The sequence below is a fragment of the Betta splendens genome, chromosome 24 (assembly GCF_900634795.4).
Source record: "Betta splendens chromosome 24, fBetSpl5.4, whole genome shotgun sequence".
NCBI classification, from domain to species: Eukaryota; Metazoa; Chordata; class Actinopteri; order Anabantiformes; family Osphronemidae; genus Betta; species Betta splendens.
The window spans coordinates 13,598,123-13,618,122 of NC_040901.2; the positions used below are offsets into that span (position 1 = coordinate 13,598,123).

Below are 20,000 nucleotides of genomic sequence, written 5' to 3' on the forward strand. Positions count from 1 at the left end.
CCTGCCTGCTGTAAATCACTGTCTACGCGCCGTCTGCGGAGCGCGTGCGTCGCAGTTCACATTCAGTTCATTTGATTAATCTCTCGCTCGCTCAGGTTTGATTTCACTCATTCTTAGAGAGCTGCTCCTCTCCTGTCGCCTTCACATCCACTCTGCTGAACATGTGATTGACAGCACTAAATTAAAACAAAGGCCCAGAGCTCCAAAATGAGTCCAGAAGCTTTTTACCCTGGAGACGTGAAGCCGTAATATTTCTATTTCTGAAACGGACTAGTTTCTCTTCCTCAGTCTTCAGATGTTTGTGTGAGCGACCGCTCAGGATCACATGACCTCCACACGGACTCTGTTAAAACCTGGTCCGTTGGCAGGATGTTGATGGGTTTTGAGGACACGGGTTTGGAAGAAGAAGCGACCATCAGAAACTGGAGGTAGAACGCGTGTAAGCGCTTTCCATGCAGCCGCTGAGCAAAACAATGGGCGGCATCTGCACCTGCAGCGCCTCTTTTACTGCCCACGTTTGGACTCAAGTGAGTTGTACTGAGCGCCTTTCTTTCAACTCGCTCACAAAGAAGGAGCGACACAGGGCCGATTCTCTGGCCTCCACCAGGCAGAAAAAAGAGCAGAACTCAAGGCAGCAGCAGAAGAAGACAGGAGGGTGAGCGGAGCGCCGTCCACCTACACGCAACCCGGAGGCGACAGCAGCCGCTGCAGGAGCTTCTCGCTGAGCTCCCTGGGAAACGTAGGCGAGAGGAGCGGGATCGAGCGAAGTCGGCCTCACATTCAGAGTCAGCAGGTGGATCCACGTGTGCTCCTCTTGTGGGAAAACCCTCGCTCGTGACGCCGCACGCTCGCATCCTGCTGCAACCGCACCTCCCGCTGTCGGCCTCAGCGCCTTGCTCAAGGGCACGCAGCAGTGGATGCGGTGTTGTATGGAGGAGGGCGATGGCTCCCATTCAGCAAACTGCACACGTCTTTTTAATTTGCAGTTGCATAAAAGCTGAAGTGAGAAAGCCGGTATTCTAGCGTAGCTGCTGAGCCTTTCTGAAACCTCTGGCTCTGAGCTTTATTTGTCCTGGCACCCGAGGAGTTATTAAAATGATCTAACTTTACAGTGATGTGCAGCCCCGCAGCTCACCTTTGTTTTCATGGAAGCCGTTGGTTCACATTCTTAAAAGACGGCAGGAACGTGTAGCAGCGGTTCTTCCCACAGTGGAGACCAACAGAGACTAGCTACTTTTCCTCTGAATAGGATCAGTTCAAAGTTCTGTGGCTCTGCTGCTTGTTGTGCCAGTAAATGGACTCATTCCCAGCGCTCACACTCCTCAGTCCAGCTCATTGTTCCAGGAACGTCTGTCTCCCTCCAGGTAAATCAAAGATACGGGTTTAATGGTTGTGTGTGCGGTTTCGGTCCAACTGGGGCCAAACGGCGGCGCTGCCAGCTGCCCTCCGTCCTCCGCGCCCCCTTCATCTCTGTACAAAGCCCTTAATCAGTGAGTGGAAACCGTTGGTAATGTGTGTAAATAATTGACACATTATCTGCCCACCCACAGAACCAGAACGCTTTGGGTACCGCTCAGAAACACGAACCCAGCCTTTGTCTGCACGTGCTGCTATAACCTGATATCAGCGAGTCCTTCCATGTCCCCTTGTTTCCTCGTCTCACGGACAGGATCCTCATCCTCCTCCTTGGGTCTGCGTTCCCTTCCTCAGTCCTTCCATGTCTCCTTGTTTCCTAGTGTCCTGGACAGGATCCTCATCCTCCTCCTTGGGTCTGCGTTCCTTTCCTCGGGTCCTTCCTTGTCTCCTTGTTTCGTTGTTTCATTATCATTATTTTCTTCCTTCTCACATTTGTCCCTCTTTCTCTTTAACCTCCTAGATTGTTTCCTTTAATTGTTCCCTTCCAGTTCCTCTTATGTAACTTAGGTCTCTTCATAGCTTTTTTTGCCTCCACTCTTGCGATACATCCTTTATTCGTCACTATTACTCTTTTTTGCTTCATCCCCATGTGTGAAGCCATTTTATCCCTGGCTTCGGATCCTTGTTCCTTTTATAATATATCGTTCTGCGTGTGGGTGAGATACCCACACACAAAGATACTTTCTCTCTGTTTCTGTGTCACAGGAATTCCAGCCATTCTCGCTGGTATGTGGCTCCCTGCAGGGCGCTTCAAGAATAACTAGCTACCACACACACACACACACACACACACACACACACACACACACACACACACACACACACACACACTTGTACCAGCTCAACCCTCGTCTGGGTCTTGTATTGAAAGTAAATGAGCGGCTTATCTGCTGCATAAATGAACCCGACACTTTAGTGTAGATGGATTATTGCTGTGTGAGATGAAGCGTCACTCTCACTAATCATGATACGAGGGGATTTATGATGTTGATCTATTGTCTGTGCTTTTGGGCAACATTATGGCGAAGCCAGAGGAGTGAAGTGAAAGGGAAGTGGGAGAAAGCGTGCATTCAGCCCTCAGGACTGAGCAGCCTCCCACACAGCCTTCTGTTCCTAGTGCATGATTAATGCCCACACAGTCTTGGTCGCTCCGGGGTTCGGCATATGTAGGTATAAGTGTGCTTACACGTACCTGCATGCAGCCTCTCAGCTCCTGCCCAACACCTGTTTTGTCTGACTCCATCTCTGAAGGAATTGGAGATGCTGAAGATCTGCAGGTTTGGGAACAGGTGGTTCTGAAAGGTCACCACAAAACAAATCAGGAACCCATGCTTTTCCTCAAGCTTTTTTGGGTCTAACACTGAAAATGAAATGGCTCCCAAACCTGAATTGTATTTGTTTTTCAGTCCGACGGTGCTGATGTAGATTTTCCATCCACCCATTATCCTCTCAGCTTTTCCTGTTGAGGGCTGTGGGATGATGGAGCCGAGAGGCAGCAGAAACACGGTGCAGCACGAATAAAACCGCCCTCACAACATCTGCTAAATAACCCAGGTGGAGGTGCTGTGGGTGCAGAGGAGGACTTTGAGCTGGACCATCAATAGTATCGTGCACCATGCAGACACCTGTGGATGTGGTTCCACCTCCTCGTTGTGCGTTTTGTGTTTTTAGTGCTTGGACTGAACTCTAAGAACAGCACTCAGTGCGTACGAAGCACCACCTAGATCTCTTTCCCCGTCTATGAAAGCTGAGCTGATCTCTGCTCCTTTTCGTTAAGTAACTCTGGTTATTTCCAGCTTTCTGATAAATCACTGTGTGCGAACGCTCGACTGTGAGTTTTCTATTTCTGCCTCTGAATGCAGCTTGTTTTGACCCAGCTACAACTTGGGTGTCTCGTCCTGCCCTTTGCCGGCCCCCAAACACAACACTGCACATAAACAGCGCCGGCAGCGGTGTCTCTCCTACGCTCAGTAACTGGGGCAGGTTGTGTCGGTGCGTGCATGAATAAAGCTTTATGTAAGCCATTCACTGCACACTCCCACTCGCTGTGCAGACGGCAGCCATTCAGCCGCCTCGCATCCAGTTAAATTAGAGTTTAACTCAGAATCTTCTGAGTGCTGCTTTAAGGTCATAGCTGCTGCAGGTGATTATGGGTACTGGACCCTGGAGGTCAGATAGTGGAGGTTTTGAGGTGTGTGTGTCAGTGAATGGAGATGGAAACGCTGCAACAAGCTGCTTCATCAGATCCCAAGTGTTGGACCGAGGCGGCGGCCGCTGTGTTAGTGCCCCAGAAACACAGCCAGGCCCAGATCAGTGCCGGTGCTCCTCGTCTGCCAGACGTACCTGCTTAATTGTTACACGCTAATGATAATGCAAATAGTGTTGTGCGTTTTGCTTTAGGAGACGTTGTATGCATGTCGAACAAGCATGAGGCCAAATGTTGAGGCTCATTTCCCAGATGTGTGTTAGGGCTAAAACAGTAAATGTCTTAGAATCGGACCGGGCTTCTCCACGCAGCTGGATTTGGTCCTGAAATGAAAGCGTGTGCGTTGCTGCATGTTGGACAGAGCCTTGTCTGCTCTACATTAGGCTGCAGTTACATCAGCTGACCTCCAGCTAATCAGTCAGCATCACCCTGGGTTCGAGTCTCGCTCCGTACGGTTCAACACCACATTCTTATACCGTTAACACCATGGAAAAACATCAGACTACGACCGGAGCCGAGATGATGGTGTGTTTCTGTGACTGTGTATTTGTTTAGAGGGGGTGCATGTGAAAACACATGCCGGCCCAAAGTTAACGTCGCTGCTGCTAAGAATACCGCATGTTTCCCTCCGCTGCTATTTTTAGATCTCACGTTGGGCCCCCAGACGCTCACGTCACCGAGCCCTGCTTACCAGCACTGAGGGCACTGTGTGTGTAGATGTGCGTTGGTGTCGCAATCAGGGTGCGAGGGAGGTTGTTTAAAGCCCGAGATGAGGAAATACAAAGCAAAAGTGCAGCTTCAGCAGGCGTGTGTGTGCGTGTCAGGTGTTGGTGTGGTTAAGAAACGTTAAACAACGGAAACGCACACATGCTCCATCTACTGCAGTGTTTGCAGTGCAATGCCTGCTGTGTGTGTGTGTGTGTGTGTGTGTGTGTGTTCCATTTCTGTGTGTTCTCCTTTTGCCGTTCGTTCGACAGAGTACAAAGTTAAATCAATCTGCGGCACCCAGAGAGGAAGGAAAGGTGTTAGGTCTGATGGCTGCTCTTCGACTTGGCCTGTTCAGACGCCCACACACATTATGACACTCCGACGTCACTTCCACAGCGCTATTTATACGCCTTTGTGTCTTTTTAGGAACAGCGTGGGTTTGTTTTGCATCAGTGACTCACTGAGTGGAAGGCGAAGAGAGGGAGGGCAGTTGGAGGGTGTGAGGGAGAAGGAAGGGGTGGAAATGGCAAAAGCACAGATGGAATCCACTGAAGGAACTAACTGAGCAATCAATGACATTTACATTTGCACATCAGCCGTGTTCTTACCTAGTTAGTGGTTCTCTGAGTAGAAGACTTTGATTTATGTCTAAGATGGACAACAAACCTAACTGGCTTCTTTTCTCGTTTTTTTTTTTCTGCAGGTCCTTTTGATGAAAAAAAACTAAAAGACTTTGAAACTACAGAACGAGGATCTTCAAGCACTTTCACCTAAAGAAACGTTAGTAGATACTTTAACTAATTTCATTATTTTGGTACCCTGGTTTACTGCAGCTGTAGGGCTCATGAAAGTCCTTAAACCTTCGTTTTCTACCTTGTCCAGATCACTCAAGGATTCTTCTGCTTTTACATGAACTGGACAGGAAATCACTGCACAGCAACTTTAGTGTGTTTACAAAATTGCAAAAGGAAAGAATCGTCTCTGATGTTATCCACTAAAGTGCCCCTTTTATTTCTGTGCCCTACTTCCTGTTTCCACTCTGGCTCCACAGTCACTCTGTTCAGGCGATGGACGGGTACTTCCTGTTTGTTTGAACTCATTAGCCACCCTCAGATGTTCAGCTATCATGCCTGGTAGGTTGGGGAGCTTGTAAACCTTGAGAACCTGCTCTCCCAAACCCCCACCATCCCCTCTGTCCTTCCTCCTCTATCCCATAGAGGAGCTGTACAAAGATGGAGGCTCATGAATCCTTGGCCACTGGGCAGAAATGCTCAAGTAAAGAGCCTTTGAAGGAGAAAACACCTCTGCAACGGAAGTGGGCATCTGAGCCCTCTGCAACCAAACGAAGCACTTTTGCTGACCCAGAGGCAAAACACCGTGAAAGTTTGCCATGTGGTGCCTCCGGAGGATCAGCGCCTCAGCAGAAGTATGCAATCACAGGGAATTCTGGGAAGCTGCTATCTGGACCCTCTGCAATTGGAGCCATAGGAGGCCCACCAACTCAAGATCCCCAAGGACCCTTTGCTCAAGGGTTCCCAAGGGGATACTCATACCAGCTCAGCCAGCCATATCCTCAGCATCCCCAACCTGAGCGCTTTCTCTCTGGAGCTAAACCCCAGCCAGGCTTAGAGGCTCATGCCTGGCCTTTTGCTGGCCAGTTGCCCTCCGATGACTTGTACCCTGTAGGACACACTCATCCACATGGGGCTGGGGCAGGGAGGTTTCCTCGCCAGAAATCTCCTAGTCTACCTAGCTCCTTCGGACAGTATTCTCAATCAGGCTCTGAGCCTGGAGACGAGGGCTACAGCAAAAAAGAGCAGAAACCAAAAAAGCCTGGTAAGTACATATGTCACTACTGTGGTCGAGCTTGTGCGAAACCCAGCGTCCTGAAGAAGCACATCCGATCACATACTGGAGAAAGGCCTTACCCTTGTGTACCCTGCGGCTTCTCCTTCAAAACTAAGAGCAACCTTTACAAGCATCGCAAGTCCCATGCTCACGCCATCAAGGCTGGACTTGTACCATTTTCAGAGCTAGCTCTTGCCCGGGGAGGGGACATGGACCAGGCTTCCCCAGTGGGTGAGGCCGAGGTCCACTCCGATGGGGAACAGAGCACCGACACAGATGAGGAAGTTGACGGCTCCACCATGCTAACAGACAAAGGCGGCCTCATCCCACAGATCTCCTTTGAAGCTGACAAGAATCCAGGTCATTTTCCTTCAACAAGACACTTTTCTTTGCTAACCCTTCAAACATAGTTTATAGTAGTAGTTAACTATTAAGTCTCAAAAGAATACAGAATATAGATTTTCATTGTTAACTTTTTTCAAATGACCTTAAAGTTCTCGTTTTGTGTGTTTTAATTTTCTGTATATTATGCTCCACACTCTCTAGGTGTAGGTGGTGTTGAACCAGCATATGCAGATTCAGCTGAAGAGCTGCCTGTGGGGTCCATGAAAGTGCCTATCCTCATCGTCCCCAAGCCTGGAGGAGTTCCCTCCGCAGGGATGGAGTGCCCTCCATTTCAGGACATAAAAGGATCACACCACATGTTGGCATCACAGGCTGGTGTAAGAGCCCATTCACTGGATGACTCCCCCTCCATCAAACAGCGTTTGGCACTGAGGCTAAATGAGAAGAAAGGCCAAGACGCAGACTCTATCATGTCCCAGTCCCTGAACCTACTCAGCCCCCACAGCAAAGGCAGTACAGACTCTGGGTATTTTTCACGGTCAGAGAGTGCAGACCAGCCAATCAGTCCTCCAAATACCAATGTCAAGACGTACGAGGAGATCATGTTTGGTCGGACATGGTATTACCGACCCAACTCCAGGTCCAGACAGTCTATCACAGTGGGTATTGCAGGGGCAGACCCAGGCAGCATGGCTAGCCTAAAGCAACCGGGTGCTGTCCTGGACATGGGTAAGATAGCTGAGGACCATATCTGTTTCAGAGGAGATGTAGGAATATCTGGAGATCCTAAGCAATATCCAACAGGACCTTGCCAAAGCAGCACAGGGCTACTGGAGCCCCCATCAGATTCTGGACCGCTCATTAGGAGTAACTCCATGCCAACTTCCTCCCCTTCTAACCTCAGTGTACCACCAGGGATTCGAGGCAGCCACTCTTTTGATGAGATGATGACATCAGATGATGTATTTTACCCTCCGGGGCTTCGTAGACTCAGAAGACAAGCTGCATTTGAACATTCAGCTAATGAAGCCCACGGAGGAGAGGCAGAGGGCTATACACAGATGTCCAAAAACTTTGCTGCATCCCTGGGTATGAAAATTGGAGAACGTAGCCCAGGAGTCCCAGAGCACATTTCCTACACCTCATATGGTACTAAAGCTATCTCAGAAACAACCACAAGAAAAAGGCGGAAGGAAAAGAGTGTTGGAGACGAGGACGACAGCCCTGGACACTGTGACAGCAGCTGTAGTGGTTCAGTCGAGATGATAGGGGACTATGAATTTAAACAAGGTAGTCTTGATGGGTCAAGAGCCACCCTTACAGGCAAGGGCTCCCTTCACAGTGCTCACAGCCAGTCGGACAGCTTTGACACCTGTACCAGCATGTGCTCTGAAGACAATGCATTGTTTCCTGACTCTGAGGGTAGGAAGACAGCTGGGAATGTCATATCAGTCATCCAGCACACCAACTCCCTCAGCCGGCCAAATTCCTTTGAGAAATCAGAGTCTTTTGAACAGCCAGGATATCAACCTTCAGACAAAGCTCCATCCAGCCAGTACTCTGAACAGTCTGACACAGAGATCTTTGAAGATGCTCTGAGTCCTGAATCTGCCATACTGAGAACAGAGAGCATGGAGCAGCAGCTACAAAGTGATAGCGACCTAGCCTCTCTGTCGTCTTCATCGGCTGCCGCCTCGCCTGGCCAGCCTTATCACATCCAACCAAAACTAGTCCGACAACCTAACATCCAAGTTCCGGAGATCAGGGTGACTGAAGAGCCAGACAAGCCTGAGAAAGACCTCGATGCGCCAATGGTCAAGGAACCAGAGAAGCAACAGCATGTGGAGGAGTTCCAGCTACCACAGAGGAGTGACACTCTCGCCCAGATGCCATCAGAAAAGCTGCCACCTAAGAAGAAGAGGCTGCGTTTGGCAGACATGGAGCACTCCTCTGGGGAATCGAGCTTCGAGTCAACCTGCACCAGCCTTTCACGCAGCCCCAGTCAGGAGAGTAACCTCTCCCACTCCTCGTCCTTCTCCATGTCCTTTGACCGAGATGAAGGCCTCAAGTCTGTCTCACCCACCAAACAGGTGCCCACGTATATCTTTACTATCTATTATTTACTTTTCAGTTATCTGAACTTTACTTATTATTTGTTTATTTCAGTAGTAAGACGTATGTTGCTGTGTAAAACCGCATAAATCCATCAAGATGAATTGGGATAAAAAATAAATAAAGCTTTGTTGTATTTCGACGTCAGGATGACTCACTGCCCCCTGGTGGTGGCGTGAAGCCGTCAGAGTTCCTAACGGTTCCTGGCAGTGGTCATTCCAGCCACCATCAACAGAGGGAAATGAGGAGGTCGTCGTCAGAGCAGGCGCCGTGCACGCTGCCCACGGAGTTGCCTGAAATGCGCAGCAAATCCTTCGACTATGGAAGTTTATCGTCCTCCAGACAGGGAGAGCTGTACTCCAGCTCCTCCGCCATGAAGGAACGCCGGCGCGGATTTCTTGTCCGACAGGTAAAAGAAAACCACCTACTACTGTAATTCTGATGACGGACTCAAAGTGGTGACTGGTCATTTTGTCTCACAAATACAGGCTTCACTCAGTGTTTATCCAGAGACCGTCCCCCACGAGCCAGCAGGCGGTGAGATGTCAATCAAACAAGAGAGTCTGGAACACGGGCCATGGCCTGGACCAGCAGCATCCCCCTACAGCAGCTCGGACTCAGGTGGCAGAACCAAGAGAGTTGGCAGCGCTGGTGGTGAGCCTCAGCAGCTTGTGTTGGATCGTGGTTTTTAAGACTCAAACATGCAACAATTTCCAAAATTGTATTGTACATTCTCATGTTTCATGTTGTAGGATCTCACCAACACCAACAGCACCACCCGCATCTCCTCCAGCATAGCATCAGTGAAGACAGCCTCCAGGATGAGCCGGTCTACAGGTCTGTCTTCATCTGTACAGTCCTAGAACTGAACTAGGACCCTTGTTAATCCAGACGTACTGTATTAATAAGTCTTATACTAAACCTTGTCTCTGTAATAGGTCCCAGCAACATCGGCTTCAGACACAGGGCTCATCATCTGAGGGAGAACATCCAGGTCATGAGATCATCAACAAGGACGTGATGCAGCAGTACCAGAGCAGCCCCCCGTTCCTCTCTTTCCAGCAAGCAGGTTTGTTCTGGACTCAAGAGGCTGCACAGACGCAGAGGCATCAGCTCACTCTTCAGGCCCAGCAGCAGCTCCAAAAGCTCCACATCAGGTCACAGTCTACCGCTCCTGGACATTCGCCTCACAAACAGCCACCAATCTACCCGCTGCAGCAAACCCATGATCTACAGACTCACGAGGGCAAATCAGAAAGAGCTCAGATATATCCTGCCCCGTCTCGCACCTCTCCTCTGTCTAAGCAGCAGCAGCAGCAGAATTCTGGGTGTCTTTCCTCTAAGCTGTCCCTCCCCAGCTCCACCTCCAGCCCCATGCTGCTGCAGCAGATACAGCCTGTCTTTGCCACCCAGAACCTGGGCTCCCAGGCTACCCTGCCTGGCATGCTTGTTCCTGTGCGGGTCCAGACTCATGTGCCATCATTTGGTAGTGTTATGTACACCAGTGTTAGCCAACTAATCGCAACCCATGGCAGTGCAACACAAGGGGTTGGCTCAGCGAAGTCAGGAGGCGCTGACAACAGCAACATTTCTCCTCCAGTTGGTGTCGCAAGTGTCGCCAAAGCCCCCAGAGGAATCGGGGGAGGCATCAGTGGGCCGGGTTTTAACTTGGCACACTTCTTGGGACACAGCGATGGCTCAGGCCTGCACTACCCGCTCTGGAAGGCTCCAGATCCGCTGCAAGAACAGCAGCTGAACACAGGGATCCCACTGTCGCTAACATCAGGCACTATATCCACCACGGATGCTTCAGGTTCTGGCATTGGAGGCAGCAAGCGAATGCTGTCCCCTGCGAGCTCCCTGGAGCTCTTCATAGAGACTAAGCAGCAGAAAAGAGTGAAGGAGGAGCGCATGTATGGACAAATTGTTAAAGAAATGAGCGCGGTGGAGTTGAGTGGAGCTGAAGGTTGCAGCGTTGATAATGTGCAGGCCAGAGGTGAGCGCGACCTGAAGAGCGAAGGCTCCATAGACGAGTCTGAAAGGATGTCCTCCTCCCCTCCACTGGGCGGCTTCCCTCTTTCCACCAAGATCTCCATTCCTGTTCGATCGTCTGCCCCCCACCTCTCTGACGTATCCTGGGCGGAGACTTTCACCCCTCCTCTCCAGATTGTCACAGACCGTTCCCCAGGTTCAGGAGGCCGGGACTCCCCTGAGGACCTCGATGTGGACGATTCAGCCCCGGAGCCCAACTCCAGCCCCCAGTCCATGGTGTCGTCCAATGACGCAGACGACAATGCTGACAATGCCAAGCAGTGTCCTCCCAGTAAAATGCCCGTCAGCATGCTGGTTCAACTGGCTGCCAGTCGAGGTGTAGGTTTGTCTGGAGCAGTGGGCCAGACTCTGCTCGTCACAGACGTGGCTGACGTCCAGCAGCTCTTCCATTTCCCCAGCCTGCGCACCACCAGCAGAGTCAGCTGGTGTTTCCTGAACTACACCAAACCCAACAGCACGCCGGCCGCGCTGCGCAGCTCCGTCTACGGCTCGTGGTGCGTGAGCTCATACAATCCCAACCCCCTGAACCTCAGCACCAAGGCTGCGCTGGCCCTGCTGAGGTCCAAGCAGAGAAGGAACACGGACCTGTTCACCACGGCAGCGCTCTCGCCACCCAGCTCTGGGAAGCTGGTGTCATCGGTGGCCTGGAAGCTGAGGTTCGATCAGGTACGACGTCCTCGTGCACCAAACGGCCTTCACACATAAAAGCAGTCTGCATAAAAATACACAACCTGTGTGTCCCCTTCTGTGCAGTTAAAGCCAGAGCTGATGCCCGTGGAAGTCACTCATTTTGGGAGGAAGATGAAGGGAGTGGTGTCCTGGGAGCGTTCAAAGGAAGAGCAGGTCGAGAAGGAGGTGTCAGTCAAACAAGCCAGCAACGAACCCACTCGCATCAAAATCTTCGAAGGCGGGTACGTCCAGCGCCCAGTTCCAGGTTCACTGGTGCTCCATTTAAACTCCAGTCAGACTAAACTGTCAGGTGGTTACGGACGCTAACATAAACACTTGCTTCTATAAATGCTTTAATACCCAATCTATTCGCATCGGTGTTGGCAAAATCACATCGGTGTCGGCATGTTTTCAAAGACACTGACAGACTGTGACAGTGAGGCGTGAAGCGCCGCTGTCACCAGACACCGCAGCCGTCACCTTCCTGCCTCAGCTGATGTCAGATACCTGGACGTTCACAGCGCGTTGGCCTGTTATTTTTTCTGAACACTGCTGCTCTTTGTATGAACACTCAGACATCTGTTCCATCACCCTTAATCAGACATGGGCCCAGAGGCTGAGGCTGCTAAAGCCATCACAGGCTCACGCTCTAATTGGACGTTGGCTTTCAGAGTTCACGCCTTTATTTTTACAGACTGGTGTGAAGTGGGATCCGTCCCTCGTTAGCTGCATTGTAAAGACTCAAAGGTATTCATTTGGATTATTTCTGTATGTGTGTCTCACTGACACAAAACTTTATTTGTATTTATTCCGTCCTCAGCAGGACTTAAGTCTCCAACTTAAGCCTCGGTTTGATTGTACCAATGTATTGTAAAGAATTCCTATCCTGGTTTTGAGGGATTTGCTTCCCAAACATGGGACAGTCAGAGCAGCTGAACACAGGCCTCCTTCAGATTCCACTGTCTGATGGTGATGAAGCTGAGATCCCCATATTTTTCATTATGAACTCATATCAATGTTATTTTCCACCTAGAAGCAAAGGAACGTGCCCTAAAATGTACATTAAAGTGTTAGATGAAGCCTGAACGTGGGAGTTGGAGCTGGAAGCTGCTGCAGCGGGAGACATTCCTGTAGTATCATAATGTTTTATGGTCGTACAGTAGAGCCAATAAGAGCAGAGTTACTGAGTGGAACAGACATGCAAATTCAGCCTGAGGCTCACACACACACACACACACACACGCACGCAGGCCGTTATTAAATGCAGCAGACAGTGAAGTAATTCGCTTTGTTCCCAGAGGACACTTAAGCAACGAGTGGATCACAGCACCTCCACAAACACGACGTATACGATGGAGATCTCGCGTCCGTGCTCGTGTCCGCTGGACGTTCAGGCAGCGACTGTGCTTCGCGCTCTCACCGTGTGCGTCGACTCGTACAATAAAACTAAGTAATCACAGTAATTCTCTCCATAACTGGCTGCAGCTGTGTAAACCTCTGCAGGCTCTTCCCGCTCTGCGGCGCAGGTTGACGGACACGTCCTCCCGCCGTTTGATGCCGCTGATATCTGAGCCTGACGCAGGAGGCGCTGCCGACGGGACAGGAAACGGCCACTCACCAGCCGTTTTCTCTGCCTCGCCACAAAGAAAATCCGTCTTTTCCCCCACATTTAAAAAACAAAAGCTGTAAGTGATGCTTCTGCGGTCGGAGAAGACGGACGACATTTAGCAGCATCGGCCGGCGGTTGGTGCTCGCTTCCCTCCGTGCACGGAGCGCTGCCAGCGGCCTCTGCTTCACTCAGCCTCGTTTGGGACAGAGATCACGGCTGACAGACAGCCTGCTGAAGGAATGAGCTGGGACTGTGGTTGTCTTCTTTTAGACAAAAGACAAACCCCGCTGGAATGCTGCAGCGCTTCCTGTTTTAGCCGTTAAAACAAAGACGCGTGTCTGTCTGCAGGTTCTGAGCATGGAACCACATGAGCTGTTTCTCAGCTGTTCTGCTGTGGGTGAACCAGCCTTCAGCTGCCGCTGCTGCAGCCCAAGCATCCGCCCTGACCTTTGACCTCTGCGTGAGAGTCAGAGCGGTGTTTAGCTGCCAGCTGTTCACGCTTGCTCCTCTTCCAGGTACAAATCCAACGAGGACTACGTGTACGTGCGCGGCCGCGGCCGAGGGAAGTACATCTGCGAGGAGTGCGGCATCCGCTGCAAGAAGCCCAGCATGCTGAAGAAGCACATCCGCACGCACACCGACGTCCGGCCGTACGTCTGCAAGTTCTGCAACTTCGCCTTCAAGACCAAAGGTGGGGCTGCTGAACGCCGGGCGCTCGGGCTCAGGCTGCTTCACCGTGTCCTTGACGAGGATCAGACACTAAGAACCTCCATCATTTTCTAGTCAGCTTTTTTCAGATGTAACGCAGTATTTAAATGAATGAATAAAACATGATTCCTGCCACTGTGGTCAGACAGGAACTGCCATCATATCAGATGCTGGAGATGCTGACGCGCTGATATCTAACCCCATTACCTGCCTGATGTCTGCACATACAGGCAGCAGACGTCAGAGCAGCCCAGTCATTTTGTCATTAAATTACATTCTGTATAAATTATATATAATTTGTAAATTGTAATTTTGTGGTCTCGCTGCCTCTCGTTCCTCCTCACCCTCCGTCTGCCAAACAACCTCCGGCTTCCAGTAAGTTGGAGAGTCATTAATTGGCGTGTGTGCTTTGCAGGAAACCTGACGAAGCACATGAAGTCTAAGGCTCATATGAAAAAGTGTCTGGAGTTGGGAGTCTCCATGTCTTCAGTGGAGGACGCGGAGGCAGATGAAGGTAAGGGTCACTCAGGTCCAACCAGGCGCCAATCAAACCAGGAAATAGGCTTTATCGCCATCAAATATCCCCATTCAAAGTTTTCCAGGAGCGATTTAAAGCCTCCGTTTTTATTTCCGCTGTTTTCCAGAAATAGCAACAAATAGTGTGTTTAAAAGAACCTGCCTCACCATTAATCAGCTGATATAGAAATAATCTGAAGATGATTACTGAGGCAGCCGCTGTGGGCTCAGAGCATGAATGTGATTTCCCATGAAATATTCACTCATAATAAATTCCCGTCGTCCGTCTCTGGAGTCCGACAGCTCGCTTCAGCGTCCCGTTAATCTTCTGATGACTTGATAATGAAGCTGGAAATTAGTGGAATTGTTCTTTCAGCTTTCCTCCGTCGGCGGCACCATGTTGTCAGGTGCTTTTCTGGGCTCAGGACCACACATCAGTAACTCCACAGGTCTGAACTTGAACTGGTTCAGCTCGTCGCCCTGAGACATCATACTGGGCCGTTCCCAGTACGATGGCTCAGCGGCTGCTGGGACTGTCCCTCCTCAGACGAGGAGCACAGAGACCAGGCTGTTCTCAAACCCTCAAACCTGTGGTAGTTTCCAGCCGTGGACTCCACCTTCTCTTGGCCGTTTAATTGGGACACAAAGCCACATAACGAGGGTGGGGGAACATTCAGCCAGTCGACATAAACATGTGTGGTTTGGTAGAAGCGCTGGCTGATCCGCTTTCTCCTGGAGCAGATGTGCGTTTTCAGCAGCCGTCTCTCCGCTCGCTGCCCGTTAGCTGTTTTCTAGTGGACTTGGTTTTCTGCCAGCAGCTGCTGCTCTTGGCTCCAGTCCACGCTGCAGAGAAGGGTCCGGGTTTGACTCTATAGGTTTTATCTGGTGGGAAAGTGGCTTCACAGCGTCTGTCTTCTTCCGCCAGATGTTGGCGACGAAGGCCAGAGGTGCTCGGAGAAGGGTTCCAGAGGCGCCATGACGGAGCACCAGTTCTCAGACGCCGACGACTCGGAGGGCGGAGAGGAAGACGGCGACGAGGTGGACGACGAAGACGAGGACGAGGACGACTACGACGGCGACTCCACGCCCAAGACGGGGTCCCGCTCCACCAGCCCGCAGCCGTACGGGCTGCCCTCGCTGTCCGTCACGGCCGTGGCCTCCTCCCACTCGCCGTCCAACGTCCTGGGACACGCCGCCAAGCCGCCTCTGTTCGGCTACTTCACCACGGTGCCGAGCATCCAGATCACGCCGCAGGCTCCGCCCAGCGACCCGGCGGGGGCGGAGCCTGGGCAGGAGTACCAGCGCGGCCTCCAGAGGGCGCTGGGCAGCAGGCTGCTGGCCCCGCCCCCCTCCTCCATGGATGAAGACCTCCCCCTCTCGTCTCCAGACCTGTCCTCCTCCTCGCGCCTGTCCTCGCCGGTGCTGGACCACTCCGGCTGCCCGTCCCCCATCTCCCCTGCGTCCTCCCCTTTGGCGCGGCACTATCTCTCCCCACGCCGCGACCTCTCGCCTCGTGCCAGACACCTCTCCCCCCGACGGGACATCTCACCTCTGCGTCACATCTCCCCCAAGCGAGACCTCGGGGCTTCTGGCGGATACCGGCGGGACCTCTCCCCCAGGAGGGGACACCTCTCGCTGCTCTCCCCTCTCTCTCGCCCCACATCTCCAGCAGGGAGGGACTACAAGCGCGACCTTTCCCCACGAGGGCGCAGGGGGATGATCCGTCCGGTTTCTCCTCGTCGAGGGCTCCACCAACACCTCCATCACCAAAGGTGAGCCACATGTTTGCCAGCTGTTATTAAGTTGAATCCCTCAGCATAGCTCTTCATACAGTGGAGGTTTATTGTGGTTGTGTGTTTGTGGCTTCCAGCCAGCAGAGTGGAGCTCGGAGCCTCAGGCATCAGAGCGGCCTGTTGGCGCAGGGAGACTTTGGGCCTCTGCGCACCAGAACCAGCGCAGAAATGGAGATGGTAAGAACCCTGTTACTCTGGGTCCATTCATCAGGATGCTTCTCTGACCTGCATCTCCATCCTCCTCAAGGAAAACGTTTCCCTCCTTCCAGCAGAATGACGCTTCCGGCACAACAGCCAGTTTCAGGCCCAGACGTATTAATAGAAGCATCGTCGGTGTAAACACAGTTAGTTAGACTCAAAAGGCCTTAGTTTTGCAGAAGGCCTCTCTCCTTAGGCTGAATTGGTCCCACATTAGAGAAATTTGATCCCGTCTTGCTCAAGGACACACTGGTGCCAGAGGCGGGGCTTAAACCTGGGACCGTCTGATGCTCCACCTACTGAGCACCAGGTCAGCCTTCGAACTCCCCTTCAAAATCAAACTCTGCTGGACACGTATTTTCAGTGGAAAAAACAAAAGTAAAATGAGAAAGATGGAGGAAAAGGGTGAGAAGGAGGGAAGAGGGGAGCAGACGAGTGTCTGGCAGCGGTAGCAGAAACATTCAGAGAGGATGAGGGAACGAGGGTCGAGCCAGTTACAGAGCGGGGCTGCAGGAAGGTAGAGCTGCTGGCTTTGGCGCGAACGGGATCTGTGCTTAATAACGCGGCTGTTTTTCTTCTTAAGAGCTGCACTTCAAACTCTGGCTTCTGCTGCTGCTCCCACTTAAACAAAGCGCGAAGCCGAGCGCCTCGAACGTTCCTCCAGCGATGGATGAATGTTTGAACAAGACGTTTTCCACCTGCTGCACATTAATAACACACCTTTCTGTTTTTACTCCTTTCATTAAAACTTAATCATTTATTTTGCTACATAATATTTGCTTTTTCCATTTCAAAGCTTCCATTGTGTTTATTGTATTTGGTAGCAGCCGGAGTGTGTGTGTGTGTGTGTGTGTGTGTGTGTGTGTGTGTGTGTGTGTGTGTGTGTGTGTGTGTGTGTGTGTGTGTGTGTGTGTGTGTGTGTGTGTGTGTGTGTGTGTGTGTGTGTGTGTGTGTGTGTGTGTGTGTGTTTTCCTTTTGTAGGTTTGTGTTATTTATCCAAATGAATGTTCCAGACCTGAGACTAAACTCACTCGGCTCTTTTCTTTTGGACTCTTGTGTTTTAGTATTTTAGTTCATCTCTTATCTCATATTTCCAGGTCTATCGTCAAGATTTATCGTCGCCAGGGGAACAGGACCGAGGTGGTAGCCGTGGTAACCAGTCCAGCCCTCCTCACCAAGGCCTGTTCAGTCACCTCCCACTCCATTCCCAACTCCAGGTACGACATGTTAAAAGCTAGCTCCTGTTTATTGGATAGTGGATAGGATTCGTACGATCCCTACCGACGGCTGCGTTTTGTGACGTTCAGGTGCGGTCGCCCTTCCCGATGATCCCCATCGGAGGCATCCAGATGGTACACTCCGTCCCCACGTCGGTCACCACTCCTCTGGCCCAGCAGGGGGCGCAGCAGGCAACGCCTCGCCTGGCGCTGCACAAGAGCACGTCGGAAGACTCGGCCAGCGAGGTCGCTTACTCCTTCATCGAGAGGGGAAGACGAGGAGGAGGAGAAGAGAGGCTGAGGGAGGTGGCCTCGCCTCACCCCTCCCTGCAGGAGGGGGAGGGGGGAGGGAGGCAGGAGCAGGAGGAGAGCATCCAGACCTGCACCAAGGCCATCGCATCGCTCTGCATCGACTCGGAGGAGCCTGCTGACAAAGGAGCAAGCAGAAGGGGTGACGGGCAAGATGGAGGCAGAGGCCCTCCTCCCTCCTCCTCCTCACCCTCTGGCCTGTCCCCCGACTCCCAGCAGCACCAGCGCTCACCATCCATTTCCATGTCGCCGCCGTCTCCTCACCCCTCGTCCCCTCCTCAAGGTCCAGGGATTCAGCACTTTAGCAGCCTGGAGCTCAGGCCTCCCCACGCCTCCCTCCCCACCTCCCCCCGCTCCACCTCCTCCTCGTCCCCCTCCTCCCCTCACCCTCACAGCCCCGGATCTGACACCCACCAGCCTCTGACCGCATCCAAAGCCCTCAAGCTGGAGAGGGACCGGGAGGCAGGAAGCACGAACAGAGTCAAGGACGTGTCGTGATGTGGAAAGCTGGATTTGTTGTTTTGGGATAAAAGGAAGGGATGAAGTGCAGGGCGAGGAATCGAGTTTTGCACACTTTAATAGACCTCACGCACACAACCCATGAGCATCAGCTGTTGAATAGAAGTCAACACACCAGACTCAGTCATGTGAAGACATTAAACCCGCTTGGTGGCGCCCACCAACAGAACCAAGCCTGACCCAAACCTGCTAAAGACAGAGCCTGGTTCAACGGTACGTCAGGTGACGGCTGCACGCGTGCCTTTTCTTTAACGTGGTCGTTGGTTCATGTAAATAGGATCTTCTCACGTATCAGCTTTGTAATCGATGCAGCCCCTCCTCCTTTTCTCCCGGTTCTTTTTTATGTGGGTTTTGGAAACCTTAAAGGTCTCGACAAGCGATGTGAACTTATGGATATTATTATTGTTATTATTACGTATGGTTGCACTAAAACATATTTTTATATGAGTGAAATTTCAAAAATGGCTTTTTTGTGTACAGCAGCGATTCTATAATACTATTTATTACCGTTACCATGTTTCATAAATTGTACATTTTTTGGTAAATGTCGTGGATGCCTTTTCTATGTAAAGCATGGGGGTTTGCTATGGCTGCGCTAGAGTGAGGATGTGTACACTGTACTATGGCTTCATATGTTAGACCTATTTAAATGCCCTGTACCTGGAGGTATATACACATAGAAGTAATATTTACCCAGCATATGCGTACATGCAGTATCTCTCCACCTCTATCTATCTATCTACCTATCTATCCATCCATCTGCACTTAACACTCAAATTAAGGTTATCGTACTGTGCTCGTACTTTCTCTCTGCTGCTCTCTGCTTGTGATTTTTTTGCTTTACCTATTTTTGTGGTATTATTTCTTGTTTGGGTTTTTGAGAAGAGGCACGGATCACGTGAACAAACACGCCTTCGCACGAGAGTCACCGCACACCTTAGTTGAAGGCAGCGCCACTGGAAAACAGGGAAAACATTCCAGTCCATGTAAATATTCAGTCGCCTCTCTGAGACACGCTGGTGCTCAGTTTAACGGAGGACTCGCGTTCAAACACATCCACCCAACTCTCACATGCACCTTATCTTTGTTCTGTGAAAGTCCAGCACTCTGATCCGCTTCGATGCCACAGACCGGCAGTGTTGATCCAAACTCCCAACTTTAAAACCGTCTCAATCTATAATAATAATATTAGTAATAATAATATGGTGTTTAACATGAAGCTTTCTGCACTGCTCTTTGTGCCCCCGGTCTCCTGGACGTCCCTTTTGTAGCTAAGCAATATTTAGCCAATGCTCTGCTCTCCAGCAGGGAGTGTATTTGTTGCAAGGCAACGATAGCATCTTTACAATCCTACAATCAGGAGCAGTCGGGGTCGTGGTGATTTTCAGTGACACAACTCTTTAGTGTTGACAGATTTGGAGTCAGACAGACTCTGACGTGAGTGTGCATCTCTGTATTCTGTATCGTGTGTATTCAACCAGTATATCCTCTCCTTAACACTTTTTTCTATTTGGATCCCTCTTATGTACACTTATCATGACAACAACGATGTCTTTAAAAATCTCTTTCTCTCTTTCAAAGATATCAAAGCACAAGTCATTGTATGGAATGACAACAATACAAAAAAAGCTTAAAAAAAAGGTAGACGTGCATTTAAAAGGGCAACGTTTGTGATGGTGTTCTGTGGATTTAATACAAATATAATGTATGAGCCCAGTTGCAACGAGGAATCGCAGTAGAAGTGGAAAAAATGGATTGTTGTTTTGAAATAAATA

General features: G+C 50.9%; 1 protein-coding gene across 6 annotated transcripts in view; it reads left to right on the forward strand.

Moving 5' to 3' along the window:
* hivep2a (HIVEP zinc finger 2a) overlaps positions 1-20,000 on the forward strand; it is a 53,066-nt gene that overhangs the window by 33,052 nt on the left and 14 nt on the right. For all 6 annotated transcript variants that reach the window (XM_029140365.3, XM_029140368.3, XM_029140366.3 and 3 more), the window contains 14 exons: positions 5,034-5,110; positions 5,213-6,538; positions 6,725-8,613; positions 8,784-9,044; positions 9,124-9,289; positions 9,388-9,472; positions 9,574-11,353; positions 11,441-11,598; positions 13,481-13,656; positions 14,089-14,187; positions 15,115-15,961; positions 16,060-16,159; positions 17,278-17,397; positions 17,488-20,000. The exon at positions 17,488-20,000 is cut by the window's right edge and continues 14 nt beyond it. In XM_029140365.3, coding sequence (XP_028996198.1) covers positions 5,563-6,538; positions 6,725-8,613; positions 8,784-9,044; positions 9,124-9,289; positions 9,388-9,472; positions 9,574-11,353; positions 11,441-11,598; positions 13,481-13,656; positions 14,089-14,187; positions 15,115-15,961; positions 16,060-16,159; positions 17,278-17,397; positions 17,488-18,204 — 7,374 coding nt within the window. In that variant the 5' untranslated portion in view covers positions 5,034-5,110; positions 5,213-5,562 and the 3' untranslated portion in view covers positions 18,205-20,000. The remainder of the gene's footprint in view (positions 1-5,033; positions 5,111-5,212; positions 6,539-6,724; positions 8,614-8,783; positions 9,045-9,123; positions 9,290-9,387; positions 9,473-9,573; positions 11,354-11,440; positions 11,599-13,480; positions 13,657-14,088; positions 14,188-15,114; positions 15,962-16,059; positions 16,160-17,277; positions 17,398-17,487) is intronic.